General features: G+C 43.7%; 1 protein-coding gene across 1 annotated transcript in view; it reads left to right on the plus strand.

The window, feature by feature from the left end:
- The window catches only part of LOC130297933 (zinc finger protein 345-like), a 197,408-nt gene that overhangs the window by 22,221 nt on the left and 150,856 nt on the right, over positions 1-24,331 (plus strand). Inside the window, exons 2-4 of the mRNA XM_056550780.1 lie at positions 1,821-1,947; positions 2,045-2,136; positions 2,252-2,375. Coding sequence (XP_056406755.1) covers positions 1,914-1,947; positions 2,045-2,136; positions 2,252-2,375 — 250 coding nt within the window. The 5' untranslated portion in view covers positions 1,821-1,913. The remainder of the gene's footprint in view (positions 1-1,820; positions 1,948-2,044; positions 2,137-2,251; positions 2,376-24,331) is intronic.

The following is a 24,331-nucleotide window of genomic DNA, read 5'->3' on the forward strand; positions in this document are numbered from 1 at the left end:
AAAGGGAATAAACATCTGTATAGCAAAACATGTGTTACTGCAATCCTTTCCTGTGAGGAATACTTCATTTTCTAGAAACATTTCAGGGGCGCCAACATTTATGGCCATGACTGTATGAAGAGAAAAACAAGATGTCATTCTTCCCTTCAGGAATGCAGCTCACAGTCCTTACCCAGCTTTATAAGTCTCCTGAAGGGCAGGATACTATAGTGACATCTGGTCCTATAAAACAATTCTCACCTGGGTCTGTGGAGGGAAAATATGAATTATGGCCCAGATTTATCAAGCTGTGAGGTAGAAAAAGTGGAGAGATTTTCCTGCAGCGACCAATCACAGCGCAGCTAACGAGCTGTGGTTAAGTGAAAGCTGCGCTGTGATTGGTCGCTGTGGGAAAATCTCTCCACTTTTTCTCTAACCCAGTTTGATAATTCTGGGCCTATGTCTCTTAGGAGAAGGGAAAACAAAAACGTAAATATGGAAATTGTCCTCAAGGGGTTAATCTCACACACAACTAAATATTATTACACAAGACACAGGAGTCGCCTCTTCTCTTGTCTCCTCTCCACCATTTTTGTCTCCATCTACATTTCCACCATTGTTGTCCCCCATCTACATTTCCACCATTGTTGTCCCCATCTACATTTCCACCATTGTTGTCCCCATCTACATTTCCACCATTGTTGTCCCCATCTACATTTCCACCATTGTGGTTCCCCATCTATATTTCCACCATTGTTGTCCCCCCATCTACATTTCCACCATTGTTGTCCCCCCATCTACATTTCCACCATTGTTGTCCCCCCATCTACATTTCCACCATTGTTGCCCCCCCATCTACATTTCCACCATTGTTGGCCCCCCATCTACATTTCCACCATTGTTGGTCCCCCATCTACATTTCCACCATTGTTGGTCCCCCATCTAATTTTCCACCATTGTTGGCCCCCCATCTACATTTCCACCATTGTTGTCCCCATCTACATTTCCACCATTGTTGTCCCCATCTACATTTCCACCATTGTTGTCTCCCCCATCTACATTTCCACCATTGTTGTCTCCCCCATCTACATTTCCACCATTGTTGGCCCCCCATCTACATTTCCACCATTGTTGGCCCCCCATCTACATTTCCACCATTGTTGGCCCCCCATCTACATTTCCACCATTGTTGGTCCCCATCTACATTTCCACCATTGTTGGTCCCCATCTACATTTCCACCATTGTTGGCCCCCCATCTACATTTCCACCATTGTTGGCCCCATCTACATTTCCACCATTGTTGTCCCCATCTACATTTCCACCATTGTTGGTCTCCCCCATCTACATTTCCACCATTGTTGGTCCCCCCATCTACATTTCCACCATTGTTGGTCCCCCCATCTACATTTCCACCATTGTTGGTCCCCCCCATCTACATTTCCACCATTGTTGGTCCCCCATCTACATTTCCACCATTGTTGGTCCCCATCTACATTTCCATCATTGTTGGTCCCCATCTACATTTCCACCATTGTTGTCCCCCCATCTACATTTCCACCATTGTTGTCCCCCCATCTACATTTCCACCATTGTTGGCCCCCCCATCTACATTTCCACCATTGTTGTCCCCCCATCTACATTTACACCATTGTTGGGCCCCATCTACATTTCCACCATTGTTGGCCCCCCATCTACATTTCCACCATTGTTGTCCCCATCTACATTTCCACCATTGTTGGCCCCCCATCTACATTTCCACCATTGTTGTCCCCATCTACATTTCCACCATTGTTGTCCCCCATCTTTGGCGCCGCTCTATGTTATCAATGTCTTTTTGTAGGTGAGGTCTCCAGAACTGACCCCATTAGGACATCGCTGTCTATTATTCAGTGGATGAGTTGGAGGACACAAGGATCTGTACCAGGACATAGTCATGATGGAGGATCACCGGCCCCTCACATCACAAGGTAAGAAGAGACTTATATATAGGTATCACTCTCACTACCTAGTAACACAGAAATCTATCCAGCTCTGATGTATTCATTCCCTGTGTGTTCCCTACAGATGGAGTCATTGATAGAAATCCACCCGAGAGGTGTCCCCGCCCTCTGTATTCCCAGGACTGTCCAGAGGAAAATGTCCCAGAGAAGCATCAGGTAGATGAGGCTGATCCTATATCTCTATAGGGGGGTCCTTATAGTCTCCCCATAATATGACCATAAAGGGATCAAACTAAAGTTCTTTTTAACATTTTTTTTCTTGTTCATTCAGGTTGAAGATCAGATTAATATTAAAGTTGAGGTTAAAGATGAACCAGAAGAGGAGACGGATTGTTGGTCCGATCAGCAGTGTATGAGGGAAGTGAAGGAGGAAATTCCAGGAGGTGTTACCCCAGGTATGTATTAATTCCAGGAGGTGTTACCCCAGGTATATAATCATGGATTTATTATCGATATTATAACATAATCCTGACCTGTTGCCTGTTGTGTAACCAGTAATACAATGTGGACCATTTTTTGGAATAGATCTCCCTGGGCTGCGGGTGGATAAAATGGAGAAAAACTCCTTGCGGCTCTTTTAACCCCTTAAGGACCAGGCCCATTTTCACCTTAAGGACCCGGCCATTTTTTGCACATCTGACCGCTGTCACTTTAAAGGAGTAGTCCAGTGGTGACCCAGTGGTGAACAACTTATCCCCTATCCTAAGGATAGGGGATAAGTTGCAGATCACGGGGGGTCAGACCGCTGGGGCCCCCTGCGATCTCCTGTACGGAGCCCCGACAGCCTGCGGGAAGGGGGCGTGTCGACCTCCGCACCAATCGGCGGCCGACATGCCCCCTCAATACAACTCTATGGCAGAGCCGAAGTGCTGCCTTCGGCAATCTCCGGCTCTGCCATAGAGATGTATTGAGGGAGCGTGTCAGCCGTCGCTTCGTGCGGAGGTTGACACCCGCTATCTGGCCGGAGAGCCTGGCCCCCGTACAGAGCGGTCGGACCCCCCGCAATCTCAAACGTATCCCCTATCCTTAGGATAGGGGATAAGTTTTTCACCACTGGACTACCCCTTTAAGCATTAACAACTCTGGGATGCTATTACTCTTCATTCTGATTCCGAGATTGTTTTTTCGTGACATATTCTATTTTATGTTAGTGGTAAAATTTTCATCGATACTTGCATCATTTCTTGGTGAAAAATTCAATAGTTTGATGAGAAAATTTAGCATTTTTCGAACTTTGAAGCTCTCTGCTTGTAAGAAAGATAGACATTCCAAATAAATTATATATTGATTCACATATACAATATGTCTACTTTATATTTTCATCATAAAGTTGAGAAGTTTTTACTTTTGGAGACATCAGAGGCTTCAAAGTTCAGCACCAATTTTCCACTTTTTCACAAAATTTTCAAAATTGAAATTTTTCCTGGACCACTTCAGGTTTTAAGTGGATTTGAAGGGCTTTCTTATTAGAAATACCCCACAAATGACCCCATTATAAAAACTGCACCCCCCAAAGTATTCAAAATGACATTCAGTAAGTGTGTTAAACCTTTAGGTGTTTCACAGGAATAGCAGCAAAGTGAAGGAGAAAATTCAAAATCTTTACACTGGCATGTTCTTTTAGACTCAGTTTTTGAATTTTTACAAGGGGTAAAAGGAGAAAAATCCTCTCAAAATGTGTAACCCAATTACTCTCGTGTAAGGAAATACCTCATATGTGTATGTAAAGTGTTCGGCGGGCGCAGTAGAGGGCTCAGAAGGGAAGGAACGACAGTGGGATTTTGGAGAGTGAGTTTTTCTGAAATGGTTTTTGGGGGGCATGTCGCATTTAGGAAGCCCCTATGGTGCCAGAACAGTAAAAAAAAAAACACATGGCATACTATTTTGGAAACTACACCCCTCAAGGAACGTAACAAGGGGTACAGGGAGCCTTAACACCTCACAGGTGTTTAACAACTTTTTGTTAAAGTTGGATGTGTAAATGAAAAAAAAAAACTTTTTTTCACTAAAATGATGTTTTTCTCCCAAATTTTACATTTTTACAAGGGGTAATAGGAGAAAATTACCCCCAAAATTTGTAACCCCATTTATTCTGAGTATGGAAATATCCAATGTGTGGACATCAAGTGCTCTGCGGGCGAACTACAATGCTCAGAAGAGGAGGAGCGCCATTGAGCTTTTGGAAAGAGAATTTGTTTGGAATGGAAGTCAGGGTCCGTGTGCGTTTACAAAGCCTCCCATGATGCCAGAACAGTGGACCCCCCCCCCACATGTGACCCCCCCCTCACAGAATTTAATACGGGGTGCAGTGAGCATTTACACCCCACTGGCGTTTGACAGATCTTTGGAACAGTGGGCTGTGCAAATTAGAAATTACATTTTTCATTTTCACGGACACCTGTGGGGCGTAAATGCTCACTGTACCCCTTTTTACATTACATGAGGGGTGTAGTATCCAAAATGGGGTCACATGTGGGGGGGGGTCCATTGTTCTGGCACTATGGGGGCTTTGTAAACACACTTGGACTTCAATTATAGACAAATTTTCTCTCCAAAATCCCAGTGGTGCGCCTCCTCTTCTGAGCATTGTAGTTCCCCCGCAGAGCCCTTTACATCCACATATGGGGTATGTTCTTACCCTTAAGAAATGGTGTTACAAACTTTGGGGGGGCTTTTTTTCTATTTTTCCTTGTGAAAAATTTAGGGTAACCTCAGCATTTTAGTGTAAAAAAAAATGTTTATTTTCATTTTCCCATCCAACTTAAATGAAAATTCTTCAAACACCTGTGGGGTGTTAAGGCTCTCTATACCCCTTGTTACGTTCCGTGAGGGGTGTAGTTTCCAAAATGGGGTCACATGTGGGTATTTATTTATTTATTTTTGCGTTTATGTCAGAACCGCTGTAAAATCAGCCACCCCTGTGCAAATCACCAATTTAGGCCTCAAATGTACATAGTGCGCTCTCCCTCCTGAGCCTTGGTGTGCGCCCGCAGAGCATTTTACGCCCACAAATGGGGTATTTCCGTACTCTGGAGAAATTGCATTACAAATTTTGGGGGTCTTTTTTTTTTTCCTTTTTCCGATAGTGAAAATAAAAAGTATGGGGCAACACTAGCGTGTTAGTGTAACATTTTTTAATTTTTTACACTAACAGGCTGGTGTAGCCTCCAACTTTTCCTTTTCATAAAGGGTAAAAGGAGAAAAAGCCCCCCAAAATTTGTAGTGCAATTTCTCCCGAGTACGGAAATACCCCATATGTGGCCCTAAACTTTTCAAATTTCCTTGAAATACGACAGGGCTCCGAACTGAGAGAGCGCCATGCGCATTTGAGGACTAAATTAGGGATTGCATAGGGGTGGACATAGGGGTATTCTACACCAGTAATTCCCAAACAGGGTGCCTCCTGCTGTTGCTAAACTTCCAGCATGCCTGGACAGTCAGTGGCTGTCCAGAAATGCTGGGAGTTGTTGTTTTGCAACAGCTGGAGGCTCCGTTTTGGAAACACTGCCGTACAATACGTTTTTTATTGGGGGGGCAGTTTAAGGGGGTGTATATGTAGTGTTTTACCCTTTATTATGTGGTAGTGTAGTGTTTTTAGGGTACATTTGCATTGGCGGAGGTTTACAGTGAGTTTCCTGCTAGGAGTTTGCGCTGCGGCGAAAAATTTGCCGCACCTCAAACTTGAAGCAGGAAACTTACTGTAAACCTGCCCGTGTGAATGTACCCTGTACCTTCACATGGGGGGGTCAAACCTCCAGCTGTTTCAAAACTACAACTCCCAGCATGTACTGACAGACCGTGTATGCTGGGAGTTGTACTTTTGCAACAGCTGGAGGCACACTGGTTGGAAAACCTTCAGTTAGGTTCTGTTACCTAATTCGGTATTTTCCAACCATGGTGCCTGCAGCTGTTGCAAAACTAAAACTCCCAGCATGTACTGATCGCTGAAGGGCATGCTGGGAGATTTATGCTGTTTGGGCATGCTGGGATTTGCAGTTTTGCCACATCTCGAGGGACCACTGTATATTGGTCTCAAACTGCAGCCCTCCAGATGTTGCTAGGCAACTCACCAGCTACCGCTGGATCCAGGGAGCCGCATCGCCGTCCTCTTCTGCCTCTGATCGCCGCAGCCGATGGGTGAGTGGACTTCTGTGCCGGTCCTCGTCGGTTTCCCGCCTATTGTGGGTGGGCAGAACAGGGAAACCGAAAGTTAACCCTCTCTGCCCCCGATCTGCTATTGGTCGTCATCTCGCACCCCTGCCACCTCACTCCTATCTCTTCAGGGGGGATCGCGGGTGTCTTAGACAACCCCGATCCCCCCTTATTTGAATTCGCCGGCGATTTGCGGCGATCTCCGACATGGGGGGGTCCTGCTGATATTACACAGGGTGCCTGCTGATATTAGCAGCCACCCCAGTCTGGTCCCCGCCCGGCGGGGACCAAAATGCTCACGGGTGCACAGGTACGCCCTTGGTCCTTAAGTACCAGGGAGAGAAGGCGTACCTGTACGCCCGTGGTCCCAAAGTGGTTAAGACTATAACCAACATGGAGTGTAGACGGCTCACCTGTTGTCTTTCCTAATAGCTCAGCACACAATATGAAATGATAGCTGGATATTTCCGGTCACTATTGTGGTATGTACTCAGGGGGGCGCTCTGCCCAGAAAACCATTCTCAAACACATGCAGGGGTGCGTACAGGTGCGTTAGAGCGACAATTGTTTTGTACGGTACGCGCTTCCTCTTGCTCCCCTGTATGTACCCTGCACGTGTTTGAAAATGTCGGAATAAATGCAGTATTCATTGAATAAATGGTGAGTGCCATCTTTTAAGGTTATGTTCACACGTAAAATCTCTGCCGCTCCAAACAAATTTGACTTGGAAATGCAGACTGCGGAATTCTGCAAAATTTAAAAATGTGTCTTAGAATTTTGCGGAATTTGGCAGTGTGAATGGGACAGTGGAATTTCTGTTAAAGGGGTACTCCGGCGCTTAGACATCTTATCCCCTATCCAAAGGATAGGGGATAAGATGCCTGATCACGGGGGGGTCCCGCCGCTGGGGACCCCCGTGATCTTGCACGCAGCACCCTGTTACCATCTGTCCCCGGAGCATGTTCGCTCCGGGTCTGAAGACTGGCGATCACGGGGCCGGAGCATTGTGACATCACAGCTCCGCCCCTGTGTGAAGTCACGCTCCGCCCCCTCAATGCAAGCCTATGGGAGGGGGCGTGACAGCTGTCACGCCCCCTCCCATAGGCTTGCATTGAGTGGGCAGAGCGTGACATCACACAGGGGCGTGGCCATGACGTCACAATACTCCGACCCCGTGATCGACAGTCTTCAGACCCGGAGCGAACATGCTCCGGGGACAGATGGTAACAGGGTGCTGCGTGCAAGATCACGGGGGTCCCCAGCAGCGGGACCCCTGCAATCAGGCATCTTATCCCCCCCCATCCCTCCAGAATTTATTGCTGAATATCCGTATTGTGGTCTCCTATTTCATAAAAAAATTTAAATTTTTCTTAACCCCTTAAGGACCCGGGCTTTTTCCGTTTTTTCATTTTCAATTTTTCCTCCTTAACTTTAAAAAAATCATAACTCTTTAAAATTTTCACCTAAAATTCTATATTCTGGCTTATTTTTTGCGTCACTAATTCTACTTTGTAATGACATTAGTCATTTTACCCAAAAATCTACAGTGAAACGGGAAAAAAAATCAATATGCAACAAAATTGATGAAAAAACACAATTTTGTAAGTTTTGGGGGCTTCCGTTTTTACACAGTACATTTTTCGGCAAAAATGACACCTTCTCTTTATTCTGTAGGTCCATACGATTAAAATGATCCCCTACTTATATAGGTTTGATTTTGTATCACTTCAGAAAAAATCATAACTACATGCAGGAAAATTTATATGTTTAAAATGGTAATCTTCTGACCCCTATAACTTTTATATTTTTCTGTGTTCAGGGGGCTATGAGAGCTCATTTTTTGCGCCGTCATATGAAGTTTTTAGCGGTACCATTTTTGATTTGATCACTTTTTATTCACTTTTTTCTGGTATAAAAAGTGATCAAAAATGCGCTATTCTGGACTTTTAAATTTTTTTGCGCTTACGCCATTGACCGTGCGGTTTAAAAAGCGGTATATTTTTATAATTCGGACATTTCCACACGCGGTGATACCACATATGTTTATTTTTATTATTATTTACACTGTGTTTTTTTTATTCTCGGAAATGCCGGGTGATTCAAACTTTTATTAGGGGAAGGGATAATTGAAAGGGTTAATGATTTTTTTTTACACTTTTCTTATGCAGTATTATAGCTCCTATAGGGGGGGCTATAACATTGCATTTACTGATCTTTACCACTGATTGATTCATCTCCATAGGAATGGATCAATCAGTGTTTTCGGCGATTGATTGCTCAAGCCTGGATCTCATTCGGCGATCGGACTGCAGGAAGGAAGGTAAGAGACCTCCTCCTGTGCTACAGCTGTTCGGGATGCCGCGATTATACCGCGGCGATCCCGAACAGCTCCCTGAGCTAGCCGGGCACTTTTACTTTCATTTTTAGCCGCGCGGCTCAGCTTTGAGCGTGCGACTAAAGGGTTAATAGCGCGCGGCACCGCGATCAGTGCCGCGAGCTATTAGCGGCGGGTCCCGGCTTCACTTCACTATGACACCGGGCCCCCGCCATGTGACCCCGCGTTATATCGCAGGACCGGGACCCAGGACGTACCCATACGTCCTGGGTCCTTAAGAGGTTAAGATATGATGTTAAATTAAAGTCAGATGGGCGAGCTTCAATGTCTACATCTCTAAGGCGGCCAGTGAAAAAGAACAAACTTTTGAAAGGGATGAAAATGGCGTCACCTGGCCCATATGTAGACTTTATTTCAGAGGTAGTCACCAATGTCCTTCAGCAGGATAAGGTCACCAGTCACCATTATACCTTCTTCTCACCAGACCTGAAAGTCACAACTACCACCCTGTCTGTGGTTAGAGGGGTCACAGAGAGGCATTCATTTACGACCCCCACCCTGTCGGTAGTTAGAGGGGTCCCAGACGGGCATTCATTTACAACCCCCACCCTATCTGTAGTTAGAGGGGTCCCAGAGGGGCATTCATTTACGACCCCACCCTGTCGGTAGTTGGAGGGGTCCCAGAGGGGCATTCATTTACAACCCCCACCCTGTCGGTAGTTAGAGGGGTCCCAGAGGGGCATTCATTTACGACCCCCACCCTATGGGTAGTTAGAGGGGTCCCAGAGGGGGCATTCATTTACAACCCCACCCTGTCAGTAGTTAGAGGGGTCCCAGAGGGGCACTCATTTACGACCCCACCCTGTCGGTAGTTAGAGTGGTCCCAGAGGGGCATTCATTTACACACCAGCACCGGACACACATGGGGGTCAGGGGGAGGTAGCAGATGCTAAATACACAGTGGGGACTGGTCTGGGCCGACGCTGACATCCAGATGCCGGGTAATAATAGAAGGTTTTTGCGGGTATGTAATCGTGAGCGGATAACATCGTGATTCAATTGTTTTTGGGATAAAAGGTTTGAGCTGTAGATAAATCTGAATGGATGTCACTGCTTGTCAGTCTCCTCCTCATCCTCCCTGGTGACTCTTTCCTGTCCTGTAATTATATCCGGGAGTTCTGTGTCTTTATTAGATAAAATGCTGCTCGTCTCTTATGTCTCCATGTGAGAACATTAAAGTGGGTGTCCCAGCAGGGAGTTACGTATATTGGCTGTTTGAGGGATAGTCGGGGGAGAGAGGTTGTGGCGGATGAGGATATTTTGGGTGTGATGGTAGATTTTGACAAAGATACAAACTCTACCAAGGTCTCTTGTACTGGGGGGGCCTTGGCGGATTATGTGAGCAGGGCATCACTTCCTTCCCTTTCTCCGGAGCAGAGGGACAGGCTGGACTCGCCCATCTCTCTGGAGGAACTGGAATTAGCTTTGAAAGATGCAGCTAATGAAAAAGCTCCGGGTCCAGATGGCCTTCCGAGTGAGGTATATAAAAAATTCTCTGGGATACTCCTGCCCCAGTTGTTGCGAGTGGTCGAGTCGGCGGCTTTAGGTGGCTCTTTACCTCAATCCATGATGGAGGCCACTGTAGTGCTTTTACCTAAACCTGGAAAGGACCCATTATGTGCGGGTTCTTATAGACCGATCTCATTATTGTGTGCCGATGTGAAGCTGCTGGCCCGGGTACTCGCTAACAGACTGGCTGGGGTCGTGTTGTCTCTGGTCCATGGTGACCAGACAGGCTTTATGCCGGGTAATTCCATGGTCGACAATATCAGGAGGGTGTACCTAAATAAGCAGATGACTCAGGAGGGCGCGGGAGCGAGATCGATTTTTTCATTGGACGCTGCCAAAGCATTTGATAGCGTCGAATGGAATTATTTGTGGAGGATAATGAGGATAATTTGCGTTAGCTATAGAGCCGCTGGCTTGTCTCCTGCGAGCCTCGCCTGATTTGATTGGATTCTGCTACGGCTCTATTGACGAGAGAGTGGCGCTTTACGCAGATGACATGTTACTATTCTTGGGTGATACTGCTAGATCTCTGTCTCCTGCTATGTCTATTATCTCGGAGTTTGGTACCTACTCTGGCCTGTTCATTAATTGGGACAAGTCCGTTCTGATGCCCCTAGATGCCCTGCCTGATATTCCTCAGATAGCCCTCTCTAATATTCAGGTGGTTAAGGAATTTAAATATTTAGGTATCAACATCACACCATTTTTGCATGATTTTATACCCCGGAACCTGACACCCCTGCTGGACAAGAGTTCCCAAAAGGTAGCTGTCTGGTGTAAATTGCCGATTTCAGTGGTTGGCCGGACTAATCTAACAAAAATGGTCCTTATGCTGCAGTTGCTATATGTGCTGCAGAACTCTCCTGTGTGGATAGAAATGATATACTTTCACAGAATACAGCGACTGTTCAGACAATTAGTATGGGGGGGGGGGGGCGTCTGCTAGGATCAAACTTGAAACATTGCAAAGGGCAAAATCTTCGGGTGGGCTGGCGTTACCTAATCCCTGGCTGTACTTTATCGCCTTGCAACTTCATCAGTTAAGAGGGTGGGCGAAGACTTCTTTATTGGGGTCTACGGGACATTTATTTATGGCTAAACATGGATGGAGAGCGCCACTACACATTCTTGAAATTGGAGCCCTGACCAGACCCCCGGACTCTTCTCCCCCTACCCTGCTCCTCTGCAAGCTCTGGGGCCATACGCGTAAGTTACTGGGTCTCACAAATTATTTATCACGTACACCGCTGTGGCGTAACCCGAGCTTGCAGGTTTTCTACTCCTTTGTGGATGATGGTTATTGGGAGAGGAGGGGATTGTGTGAACTGGGGCAGCTGGCTGTACAGGGGGTAGTTAGATATTTTGAGGACTTGCAGGAGGAGTTTGCTTTACCACGCTCCTCATTTTACCGATACCTGCAACTCCGTCATGTGTATGAAACTCAGAATCGGCTGCGGCTGCTGGAGGTACAGTCTAACAGGGTCCTAGAATCCGTGGTTACGAAAAGGGAGTCTGCAGGTATTATTTCTTGGTTATACGGTGAGTTGTTAAGCTTCTACCATGAGCGTTTCCCCTTGACTGTCCGCGCTAAGTGGGAGAGAGATCTTGGTGGGTTGAGTGATGAGGAGTGGTCTATAGTGCTTTCTCTTACCCCGTCTTTGTCTTTGTTAGAGTCAAAAAGACTATCACAATTATTCTTTTTGCATAGGGTGTATAAAACCCCACTGTTCCTACATAACATTGGTGTTCGGTCTGACTCTTCTTGCCCCAGGTGTGGTGAGTTGGAGGCCCATTTGTTACATATGATGTGGGCTTGCCCTGTCTTACATGCATATTGGAATGATGTGATACGACTTATTAACGTTGAATACAACACCTAAGGTTTGCTTACTTGGTCTTATTGGTTGCGATCAGGAACCCTCCATGAGAGAAGTGGGAATTTTACGTGTGTTATATCGGGCCAGGAAACTTATAGTGCAGTTCTGGATCAGACCGTCTCCTCCGGCAATAGCTGATCTTGTCAATGGAATAACTCAGTGCGCTTGAAGAAAGGGATATATATAAAGCGTAAGGTTGTAAGGAAGTTTGATGGTATCTGGGGACCCTGGGTAAACCACTTTGACCCCCCGTCGAATGATTCCTAGACGACTGTACATACCCAATATGTCTTTGACGTATTATGAATGGCATGCATGCTGGAGATCTGTGGATGTGGCTCTATTCTTTCTCAATCCAAATATGAAACACTAAAATTTAACTTTTATTATATACCTAAATTAAAGCAAATGAAATTAAGATCCTATCAGACCAACCTATGTTAAAATCAAAGATCCTGATATATATTCATGTTGGCATTATGAAAGCCATAATTGATTTATCAGAAAACCAATTGCTCCCACCAATCAGGAGACTTGCCGTTAATGGTCCGTTATATGGTTACTAAGGAAAAGATGGGGGGGTGGGGAGGGTGGAGGGGGGGAAAGGGCCTAGGGATATGTTGGCCTATGGATGGCGGCCTCTACCTACTGGCCCTTTCTATTAGGTCCCTTCACTACCCCTAAACCTAGACGGAGTGATCGCCCTAGAAAGGGCGGCCCCGTACTGGAACCTACCCCTATTGTACTCGCCTTACCCTGTACTATAGACAATGAGGAGGCTCTCTGTCTCACTAGTGGGGGCTATCTATCTCTTAGGATGGGAGAAGGATAGAAATGACCTATTTTCACCACTGTCATAAGGATACCATCTGAGATGGATCTAATTGTAAGGGAATGACAACAATGGTCCGTTGTCACCCCTATCATAAACTGTCGCTGGTACTCTAGATCTTACTAGCTAAATCTATATATGCGGTTATAGTGCAATAGGGTTTTTGTATTGTCTCACCCAGCTACTTGGTATCACATAAATATAACATACATATGATGAAAAAGGATCATAACAGTATAGATAGACTGTAATATATGTTAAAGCGACAGTAGGATCATACACGAGCACATATTGTGGAGACAGAGCAATAGATGTAACCATGTAACTTATCTGGACCAAAAGTGGAGAAATCGATGATGGGGTGAAACCCCAGCTGTGTCCCGACGCGTTTCTTGCCCTAATCATCAGGGGACAATAAAGGGTGTAAGATGAAATTAGGACCAAGGTTGTCCAGCATGATGGTCAGTTGGGGATAGGGATAGGATGACCAATGTTCCCGCTGCCATGTTGGAATATGGTGTCGGCCATACCTATATACCACGTCCCAATCAGTCCTGGCCAATCATTGATCACCGGGCGATAGACTGACTGGGAATTCCAGCCAACCAGTGTCTCTCATTCTAACTCCGGACCGCCCTATACCTATAAGGAGGAAGTCCTTACCTTGTTGGTATACTCCTCGGCGTTCACGTGTATAAAGCATTTACTTCCGGATATCGGTCATGTGACCGATCTAGGTCACACGACCATAGATGTCGGAAGTACGTTTGCGCGTGTCATCTAATGTGTTTCATACTCCCGGACTGCGCCGCGCAGGCGCACAGGAGTAATTGTGATAGGTTGATTCCCGCACCTGCGCCTGACAATGATTGCCGGTGATCCTGCAGTGTCTAAGTGTTGAGGCATGCGCATTAAGGCAAAAGTGACACTTAGAAATATTTCCTGCTTGTTTGGAAAAGTGAAAGACAGAGAGACCGTATATACATGGGGGAAACCGATGTGAGTATATTGAATCCTGTGTAGGATTAAATGCTTTATCTTCAGGATGGTGATTTACTTCTGTTATAAATAAACCATAAAGCTATGCATATAAGGTCAGATAATGTAATAAAACAAGGGTTATACCTAATATGACAAATGATGTAGCTGGATACTATATTCCAGGATGATATATAGGACAAATGCACACTCTTGTGCTAATAGTCACTGGCAAGGTTTTCAAACACCAAAACTAATTCTACCCTTGATGTGGAGAAAAAGGCTCATGATACAGCCTATTAATCCCCAGGGGGTACAGTCTAGAGTCATGGAAAGGTAACATCAGTTCTATAAGAAACATGCAAAGGATAACACCTCATTCATCCCCCTAGGGGTGGTCGATTTGAAACGGTGTATCCATCGTGTTTCTTTTTGAAGAAGTCTCTTATCAAAATCCCCACCACGGGGAGAGGGACGCACAACTTCAATGATGGAGAATTTCAGACATTTGGGATCATTGTTGTGTTTATCTCGTAAATGTCTGGCTATCGGGGTTGGGCGTTGGTGTTTGATATCATTGAGGTGTTCACATATACGCCTCCGAAACTCCCGTATTGTTTTACCAATATAGTCAAGAGGGCAATTACACTGGCAGAGATATACTACCCCTTTGGTTCTACAATTTCCAAAATCTCGGATGTCAAAGCTAACACCCGTGAATGAACTTGTGACCTGTTTGGTTCTGGCCATATAGGGGCATGCCGTGCAGCCACTGCAAGGAAAATTACCGCAAATGCGTCTATCTAACCATGATCCTGGCAGAGTCGGGCGGGTATAGTGGCTGTGGACAAGTCTGTCCTGAAGACTGCAACCCTTGCGGTACGTTATTAATGGTCGGGAAGATATTACCCTATCAAGAAGGGGGTCAGCCTGGAGGATAGACCAATTTTTTTGGATGATCCCATAAATTTGAGCCGAATGATCATCATATGTGGCTATAATCCGAGAAAAGGAGTCATCCTGTTGACGTTCTCGAGGTGATAATAACTCTTCTCGTGGTTGACTTTGTGCATGTTTGAATGCTGATGTGAGGATTTCCCTCGGATATCCCCGTTGATGGAAGCGGTCCCTCAGCCTCCTAGCTTCCTGATGAAATTCATCATCAGTTGAGCAGTTCCTACGGGCTCTAAGATATTGCCCTTTCGGGATACCTCTACGTGATGCAAACGGGTGGAAGGATGACCAGTGTAATAAACTATTCGTGGACGTAGATTTACGATATAGTTTAGTAGATAGTGTTCCCGTGTCATCCTTTTGTACCAGTACATCAAGGAAGGGGAGGGAATGTGGGTCAATCTCAAACGTGAACTTTAAGCCCAAAGTATTTGAGTTGAGGAACTCAACAAAACCAAGGAAATCCTCCCTGGTGCCGGACCATAGGACGAACACGTCGTCTATGTAACGTGCCCACATCAATATGTGGGCAGTCCAGAGGTTGTCCTCTGGTGGGAAGACCACGGTGTCCTCCCACCAGCCCAGGAGGAGATTCGCGTATGTGGGGGCACAAGGGCTCCCCATCGCGGTCCCCCTGAGCTGGTGGTAGATCTTCCCATCAAACGTAAAGATGTTATGTGTAAGAATGTATCTTACTAAGTCAACCACGAATTTGTTGTGGGCGGAGAAATAATTGCCCCTCGAGGATAGAAATACTTCCACAGCCATTAATCCTTTTTCATGTAAAATGGAGCTATATAAAGCTTCAACGTCTATACTGCAGAGGAAGGTAGAGTTATCCAGTTGGATGTTCTCAATACGTTTAAGAAAGTCCATCGTGTCTCTAACATAAGACGGCAAGGCTGTTACAAACCCTCTAAGTATTTTGTCTACATAGACACTGATTGCTTCTGTTAATGAGCCATTCCCTGACACTATAGGGCGACAGTGCGCAGTCCGGGAGTATGAAACACATTAGATGACACGCGCAAACGTACTTCCGACATCTATGGTCGTGTGACCTAGATCGGTCACATGACCGATATCCGGAAGTAAATGCTTTATACACGTGAACGCCGAGGAGTATACCAACAAGGTAAGGACTTCCTCCTTATAGATATAGGGTGGTCCGGAGTTAGAATGAGAGACACTGGTTGGCTGGAATTCCCAGTCAGTCTATCGCCCGGTGATCAATGATTGGCCAGGACTGATTGGGACGTGGTATATAGGTATGGCCGACACCATATTCCAACATGGCAGCGGGAACATTGGTCATCCTATCCCTATCCCCAACTGACCATCATGCTGGACAACCTTGGTCCTAATTTCATCTTACACCCTTTATTGTCCCCTGACGATTAGGGCAAGAAACGCGTCGGTACACAGCTGGGGTTTCACCCCATCATCGATTTCTCCACTTTTGGTCCAGATAAGTTACATGGTTACATCTATTGCTCTGTCTCCACAATATGTGCTCGTGTATGATCCTACTGTCGCTTTAACATATATTACAGTCTATCTATACTGTTATGATCCTTTTTCATCATATGTATGTTATATTTATGTGATACCAAGTAGCTGGGTGAGACCATACAAAAACCCTATTGCACTATAACCACATATATAGATTTACCTAGTAAGATCTATAGTACCAGCGACCGTTTATGATAGGGGTGACAACGGACCAATGTTGTCATTCCCTTACAATTAGATCCATCTCAGATGGTATCCTTATGACAGTGGTGACAATAGGTCATTTCTATCCTTCTCCCATCCTAAGAGATAGATAGCCCCCACTAGTGAGACAGAGAGCCTCCTCATTGTCTATAGTACAGGGTAAGGCGAGTACAATAGGGGTAGGTTCCAGTACGGGGCCGCCCTTTCTAGGGCGATCACTCCGTCTAGGTTTAGGGGTAGTGAAGGGACCTAATAGAAAGGGCCAGTAGGTAGAGGCCGCCATCCATAGGCCAACATATCCCTAGGCCCTTTCCCCCCCTCCACCCTCCCCACCCCCCCATCTTTTCCTTAGTAACCATATAACGGACCATTAACGGCAAGTCTCCTGATTGGTGGGAGCAATTGGTTTTCTGATAAATCAATTATGGCTTTCATAATGCCAACATGAATATATATCAGGATCTTTGATTTTAACATAGGTTGGTCTGATAGGATCTTAATTTCATTTGCTTTAATTTAGGTATATAATAAAAGTTTAATTTTAGTGTTTCATATTTGGATTAGGAATTTTTCGGTTGACACTAAGTGTATCTTATACTCTGTGATAGTCTATTCTTTCTCATACTCACGTCTTTCTTCATACCCTCTTTTGGTGGTTTTGTTGAAGCGCCTGTAGGTACCGCTTTTGGTAGTTCTGAGTGTGTGGTGTGAGGGAGACTGGCCCTCGGGACAGAAGATTCCTAAACCTTTGGTTTACTACAAGTGCATTTTGTGCTGTAAAGGGGTAGAGACGGAAGGTTTCTTTGTGGGGTGGGTGGGTGGGTTTATTGTCTGTATGTTGTTTTAAAATGTTTGCAAAACCTTTAATACTATCTGATTTTTAAAAAATTTAAGTGGGTGTCCAGAGAAAAATGTCTTAGAATAGGAAATAAGTATCTGATCCTAAAGCTGGGCCCCCCACGATCTCCAGAACGGGCCCCGACTATTAGAGAGAGCTCGTGCTGTAGACGACTTCTGCTCCATTCATTTGTATGGGACGCTGGAGAGGACTGTACTGGGGACCAACAAAGTCTCTTCTTATACACTATATGCAGTGTACAGGGAAATAACAGCGAAAAGGGAATCATTGCTTCAGACTGTCTTCTCTCGTTTCTCGGCCTTCTCTCGTTTCTCAGTCTTCTCTCGTTTCTCAGTCTTCTCTCAGTCTTCCCTTAAGCTCCACAATGGATGGTGATAGGGGCCCCGGCTGATGGTCAGGTGTCTGGCATCTCCCTTGTATGAATATAGCAGAGGGATATGTCTCCGGTCACCTGACCCTGTGGGTGATGGAGATCATAGAGATATAGAGATATAGAGATAGATAGATAGAGATATATATATATATATATATATATATATATATATATATATATATATATATATATATATATATATATATATATATATATATATATATATATAAATAAATAAATAAATATATATATATATATATATATATATATATATATATATATATATATATATGTATGTCACAGTTCACACTGCAGGTGGAGAATAATTCCGGCCATCTGGTCTTCACTGATCACATCATCCCTACATGTCAGCCCATAGATCAGCGATCAGCACCACAAAACACCATGAGGGAGATTTGTCAAAACCTGAACAGAGGAGAAGATGACCAGTATCCCATAGCAACCAATCAGATCGCTGCTTTATTTGAAATGGGCCTCTAAAAAATAAAAACGAACTGGTTGCTATGGGCAACTGGTCATCTTTTCCACAGCACAGGTTTGAATAAATCTCCACCATGTGTATCTTTTAGTCTATTAATTTGCCCCACAATATATGGAGGTTGTATATATACAGTATATGGTCCCACAATATATGGAGGTTGTATATATACAGTATATGACCCCACAATATATGGAGGTTGTATATATACAGTATATGGTCCCACAATATATGGAGGTTGTATATATACAGTATATGGGCTCACAATATAGGGAGGTTGTATATATACAGTATATGGTCCCCACAATATATGGAGGTTGTATATATACAGTATATGGCCCCACAATATATGGAGGTTGTATATACAGTATATGGCCCCACACTATATGGAGGTTGTATATATACAGTATATGGAGGTTGTATATGTACAGTATATGGAGGTTGTATATATACAGTATATGGCCCCACAATATATGGAGGTTGTATATACAGTATATGGTCCCACAATATATGGAGATTGTATATATACAGTATATGGGCTCACAATATATGGAGGTGGTATATATACAGTATATGGCCCCACAATATATGGAGGTTGTATATATACAGTATATGGAGGTTGTATATGTACAGTATATGGAGGTTGTATATATACAGTATATGGCCCCACAATATATGGAGGTTGTATATATACAGTATATGGTCCCACAATATATGGAGATTGTATATATACAGTATATGGGCTCACAATATATGGAGGTGGTATATATACAGTATATGGCCCCACAATATATGGAGGTTGTGTATATACAGTATATGGCCCCACAATATATGGAGGTTGTGTATATATACAGTATATGGCCCCACAATATATGGAGGTTGTATATATACAGTATATGGCCCCACAATATATGGAGGTTGTATATATACAGTATATGGCCCCACAATATATGGAGATTGTATATATACAGTATATGGGCTCACAATATATGGAGGTTGTATATATACAGTATATGGCCCCACAATATATGGAGGTTGTATATACAGTATATGGCCCCACAATATATGGAGGTTGTATATATACAGTATATGGTCCCACAATATATGGAGGTTGTATATATACAGTATATGGCCCCACAATATATGGAGGTTGTGTATATATACAGTATATGGCCCCACAATATATGGAGGTTGTATATATACAGTATATGGCCCCACAATATATGGAGGTTGTATATATACAGTATATGGCCCCACAATATATGGAGGTTGTATATATACAGTATATGGCCCCACAATATATGGAGATTGTATATATACAGTATATGGGCTCACAATATATGGAGGTTGTATATATACAGTATATGGCCCCACAATATATGGAGGTTGTATATATACAGTATATGGCCCCACAATATATGGAGGTTGTATATACGGTATATGGCCCCACAATATATGGAGGTTGTATATACGGTATATGGCCCCACAATATATGGAGGTTGTATATATACAGTATTCGGCCCCTTTATTAGCTCTCGGCCCCCCATGATTGGATTTCCCCTGTATGGACATAAAATCCAGGGATGAGTTTTCTGGGGATCGGTCTCAGTGTGAATCCACATTTTCTGGGACAATCCAGTGATGTGAGGACTTGGAGTGAGGTCATTGGGGCCCGGATGTCTCTCCCAACCTTGTGCAGTTGTGTGGAGTCGACCATGAATGGGGCCATGGAGGGAAAACATCCAGGGAAAGGGGATCCTGTGGACAGAAAGAACTTGTCACCTAAAGGGTCAGAGGAGGATGTCAGGAATTGTTCTCAGGAAGAGGCGGAGCATAGTCAGGAAAGTGCAACCAAACACAACGCTGGTGTCCACCTAACATGTCCCAACCCACAACTCACCGCTCCTCAGTACAGATGGGCTACAACAGCAGACAACCAGCTCCCTGCCCATTGTGTCTAAGGGGAACAGAAAGGGGAGACCCCAGGGGGCAAAAGAACCAAAAATGGTCTCACTGAGCAGAAACCTCACCTGATCAGATGGATCCAGATCTCTGGGGCCCCATGCTGATGGGGAGGGGGGTATAATTGGGTACAAGCAGTATGAATGGATGAGCCCTTCCTGTCAGGTGTGAACAGTCCTGTAGTGTAGGGGGTGTAATGGTTGGGGGAAGGGAGACATCTAAATTACATCTAACTCTAGTTCTCAGTTCTGGATATAGAAGTTGGACTAGTGATAAGAATTCGGGGGCCAATGTTACCTCCTCCTCCCTGTACAATGACCTCTGCACAGGTCGCAGAGCATGCCCAGAAAAGGAGGCACTAGGGTCCTCTCCAGTCTATTGTTTCCTATGATCATGGGGGGGGGGGAGGGGTCACATGTTTCTAAATTCTGTAATAAGCAGAAAAATCTCTGGTGAACATTCCCTAGAGTCAGTGCCTGGAATGACCCCAAAAAGGAAACTATAAAGGGGGGATCATCTCCTCTCCTCTCTATTCTCTACTGGGGCAGGTGACCATCAAAAAGTGCAGCAAAACTTCATGTGTGTTTCCAACCTAATAATATTTTATACATTTCCCATAATCCATTTTTATCCCAACAGAAAATCCCAGTAAGAATTCTGAGGGAAACTTCATGTTATCCCTGAATGATAAAGGAGAAGATGAAGATATGATGGAGCGCTCCTCAGGAGAAGACCTCCTTACCCCTAATGTCCATCCAGATCTATCCTATAATAATCCACCTGATCATGAGGAACCTTCTCCTGACCAACCACACATTGTTACCACAAGGACAGAGCAGAAAGGGGGAAAAAGGATTCAATGCTCAGAATGTGGAAAATGTTTTAAAAGTAAATCACATCTTGTTAGACATGAGAGAATTCACACTGGAGAGAAGCCATATTCATGTTCAGAATGTGGAAATTGTTTTAGAAGGAAATCACATCTTTTAAGACATGAGAGAATTCATACAGGAGAAAAACCATACGAATGTTCAGAATGTGGTAAATGTTATATAAGTAAATCATATCTGTGTATACATAAGAGAATTCACACAGGAGAGAGGCCCTTTGCATGTTCAGAATGTGGTAAATGTTATATAAGTAAATCAGATCTTTGTATACATAAGAGAATTCACACAGGTGAGAAGCCATATTCATGTTCAGAATGTGGTAAATGTTTTAATAGTAAGCCAGAGCTTGTTATACATGAAAGAATTCACACGGGAGAGAAGCCATATTCATGTTCAGAATGTGGTAAATGTTTTATAAGTAAGTCAGTGCTTTTTATACATGAAAGAATTCACACGGGTGAGAAGCCATATTCATGTTCAACATGTGGTAAATGTTTTACAACTAAATCACATCTTGGTATACATGAGAGAATTCACACAGGAGAGAAGCCATATTCATGTTCAGAATGTGGGAAATGTTTTAAAAGTAAGCCAGAGCTTGTTATACATGAGAGAATTCACACGGGCGAGAAGCCATATTCATGTTCAGAATGTGGTAAATGTTTTAAAAGTAAGCCGCAGCTTGTTATACATGAAAGAATTCACACGGGTGAGAAGCCATATTCATGTTCAGAATGTGTTAAATGTTTTAAAAGTAAGCCACAGCTTGTTATACATGTAAGAATTCACACGGGAGAGAAGCCCTATTCATGTTCAGAATGTGGTAAATGTTTTAAAAGTAAGTCAGAGCTTGTTATACATGAAAGAATTCATAGGGGAGAGAAGCCATATTCATGTTCAAAATGTGGTAAATGTTTTACAACTAAATCACATCTTGGTATACATGAGAGAATTCACACAGGAGAGAAGCCATATTCATGTTCAGAATGTGGTAAATGTTTTAAAAGTAAGCCACAGCTTGTTATACATGAAAGAATTCACACGGGAGAGAAGCCATATTCATGTTCAGAATGTGGGAAATGTTTTAAAACTAAGCCAGAGCTTGTTATACATGAGATAAGGCACACTGGAGTGAAGCCATATTCATGTTCAGAATGTTTTCCAAGTAAAGCAAATCTTGGTATGCATGAAAGAAGTCACACAGGAGAGAGGCCATATTCATGTTCAGAATGTGGCAAATGTTTTACAAGTAACACAGAGCTGGTTACACATGAGAGAATTCACACAGAAGAGAAGCCATATTCATGTTCAGAATGTGGGAAATGTTTTACATGTAAATCAAACCTCTCTAGACACGAGAAGTCACACAGGAGACTGTTAGATGAAATAATAAAATGATAAAAATATAATAATATGGAGAATGGAAATCTGAGATCTCAGGTGACAGTAAAATGTGATGTTGCTAAGTTCTGTTGTGAGAATTAACCCTCGAATAAACTTCATAATGAAACCTAAGCAGAAGCTAAAGCCAACATCATCTCTTGGTCATCAGCACCTGGGGTCATGTGACCTTTGTAGGTAAATAACGGTAATGAGAAGTAATATGTAATGCTATTGTGTATCATTTAGTAGTGACTTGTAGCTCTACACTACAGTATGATTGGATGATTTCTTTGTATTACGTATCACTGTCCAGCATGTTGGGAGTTTAAGTTTTGCAACAGCTGGAGACACACTGTTTGGAAAACACTGACTTGGTCCCAAAAACTGAAAAAAAAAAGTATTTTTGGAAAATTCTGTCTAAACTTCTAATTCTTCTCACGTACGGAAAATGCAAAAAGATGTAATAATCCTGCGGATAATAGAACTGAGGGGATTAGAAGGATTTTGTTTGGTGAATTCTTGTTTCGTAAATGGTGGTTTCGGTTGACTTCGGCTTTTTATGGCGATTTAGTTTTTTTTCTAGCTGAAGTGGACGCAGTTTCTGTACAGTTCCCATTTCTACTGGATTATTTGAGGCTATTTTAAATGTTACAAAATATTTTGAGAAACAGAACTTCTGCGATCTCCCCCTAAAATATTACATTGTATGATCGCTCTTTGGTTAACCCCTTCAGGCTCATGGACTTAACTGTACATCTATTTTATTTTTTAGTGAGTTAACTCTAAAGGATGTACAGATGCAGTCATGGCCGTAAATGTTGTCACCCCTGAAATGTTTCTAGAAAATGAAGTATTCCTCACAGGAAAGGATTGCAGTAACACAGGTTTTATTATACACATGTTTACTCCCTTTGTGTGTGTGTATATATATATATAGATCTCCTCTCCTCTGTGTATGTATATATATATATATATATATATATATATATATATATATATATAGATCTCCTCTCCTCTGTATATATATATGTATTTATATATATATATATATATATATATATATATAGATCTCCTCTCCTCTGTATATATATATATATATATATAGATCTCCTCTCCTCTGTATATATATATATATATATATATTGCAGTAACACAGGTTTTGCTATACACATGTTTACTCCCTTTGTGTGTGTATATATATATATATAGATCTCCTCTCCTCTGTATATATATATATATTGCAGTAACACAGGTTTTGCTATACACATGTTTACTCCCTTTGTGTGTATTGGAACTAAACCAAAAAAGGGAGGAAAAAAAACATAATGTCACCAAACTCCAAAAATGGGCTGGACAAAATCTGGTATAGGTAAAATCGCCTGGGGGGTCGGACTCTTAGTACAAGCGGCATCACCACTCGCACTAGTGCCAGCCACTGGGGCACTCAGATGGGGGGTGCATGGCCTCGCCTGGCGGCGTCTCCGCCGCCGTACAGGGGGCTCATCATCAGTACTAGATGATGATGAGGAGGACGATGAAGAACACAGGAATGTTGGATCTTCATCGTCCTCACTGACAGATTCGGAGTCGGAGGCAAGAAAAGCACCTCTTTCTATGGTGGCGGGGAGGGTGGGCGGTGGCGGGGGGGGAGGGTGTGTGTGGGGGGGGGGGGGCGGGGATGTATGTAGTGAGTGCTTGGTGTAACTATTAGATATAACCATGTGAGATTAGAAATCACACACCGTTATATAAGGGAGGAAATAAAATTGCAGACCCAAAAAAATGGGGGGTGGGGGGCAAATGCAGCGCCCTGAACCCCTCCCCTGCCGGCTGCTATTGGCTGGATGATCATCCAGCCAATAGCAGCGCTCCTTGTATCTTCGGGTCAGCGGGTCACACGTGACCCGTATGACCCGAATCCCGGCAGATCGTTAGTGTGAATTCACTAACGATCTGCCGCGATCGCCGACAC

This window comes from Hyla sarda, assembly GCF_029499605.1.
Source record: "Hyla sarda isolate aHylSar1 chromosome 1 unlocalized genomic scaffold, aHylSar1.hap1 SUPER_1_unloc_10, whole genome shotgun sequence".
In the NCBI taxonomy this organism is placed as follows: domain Eukaryota; kingdom Metazoa; phylum Chordata; class Amphibia; order Anura; family Hylidae; genus Hyla; species Hyla sarda.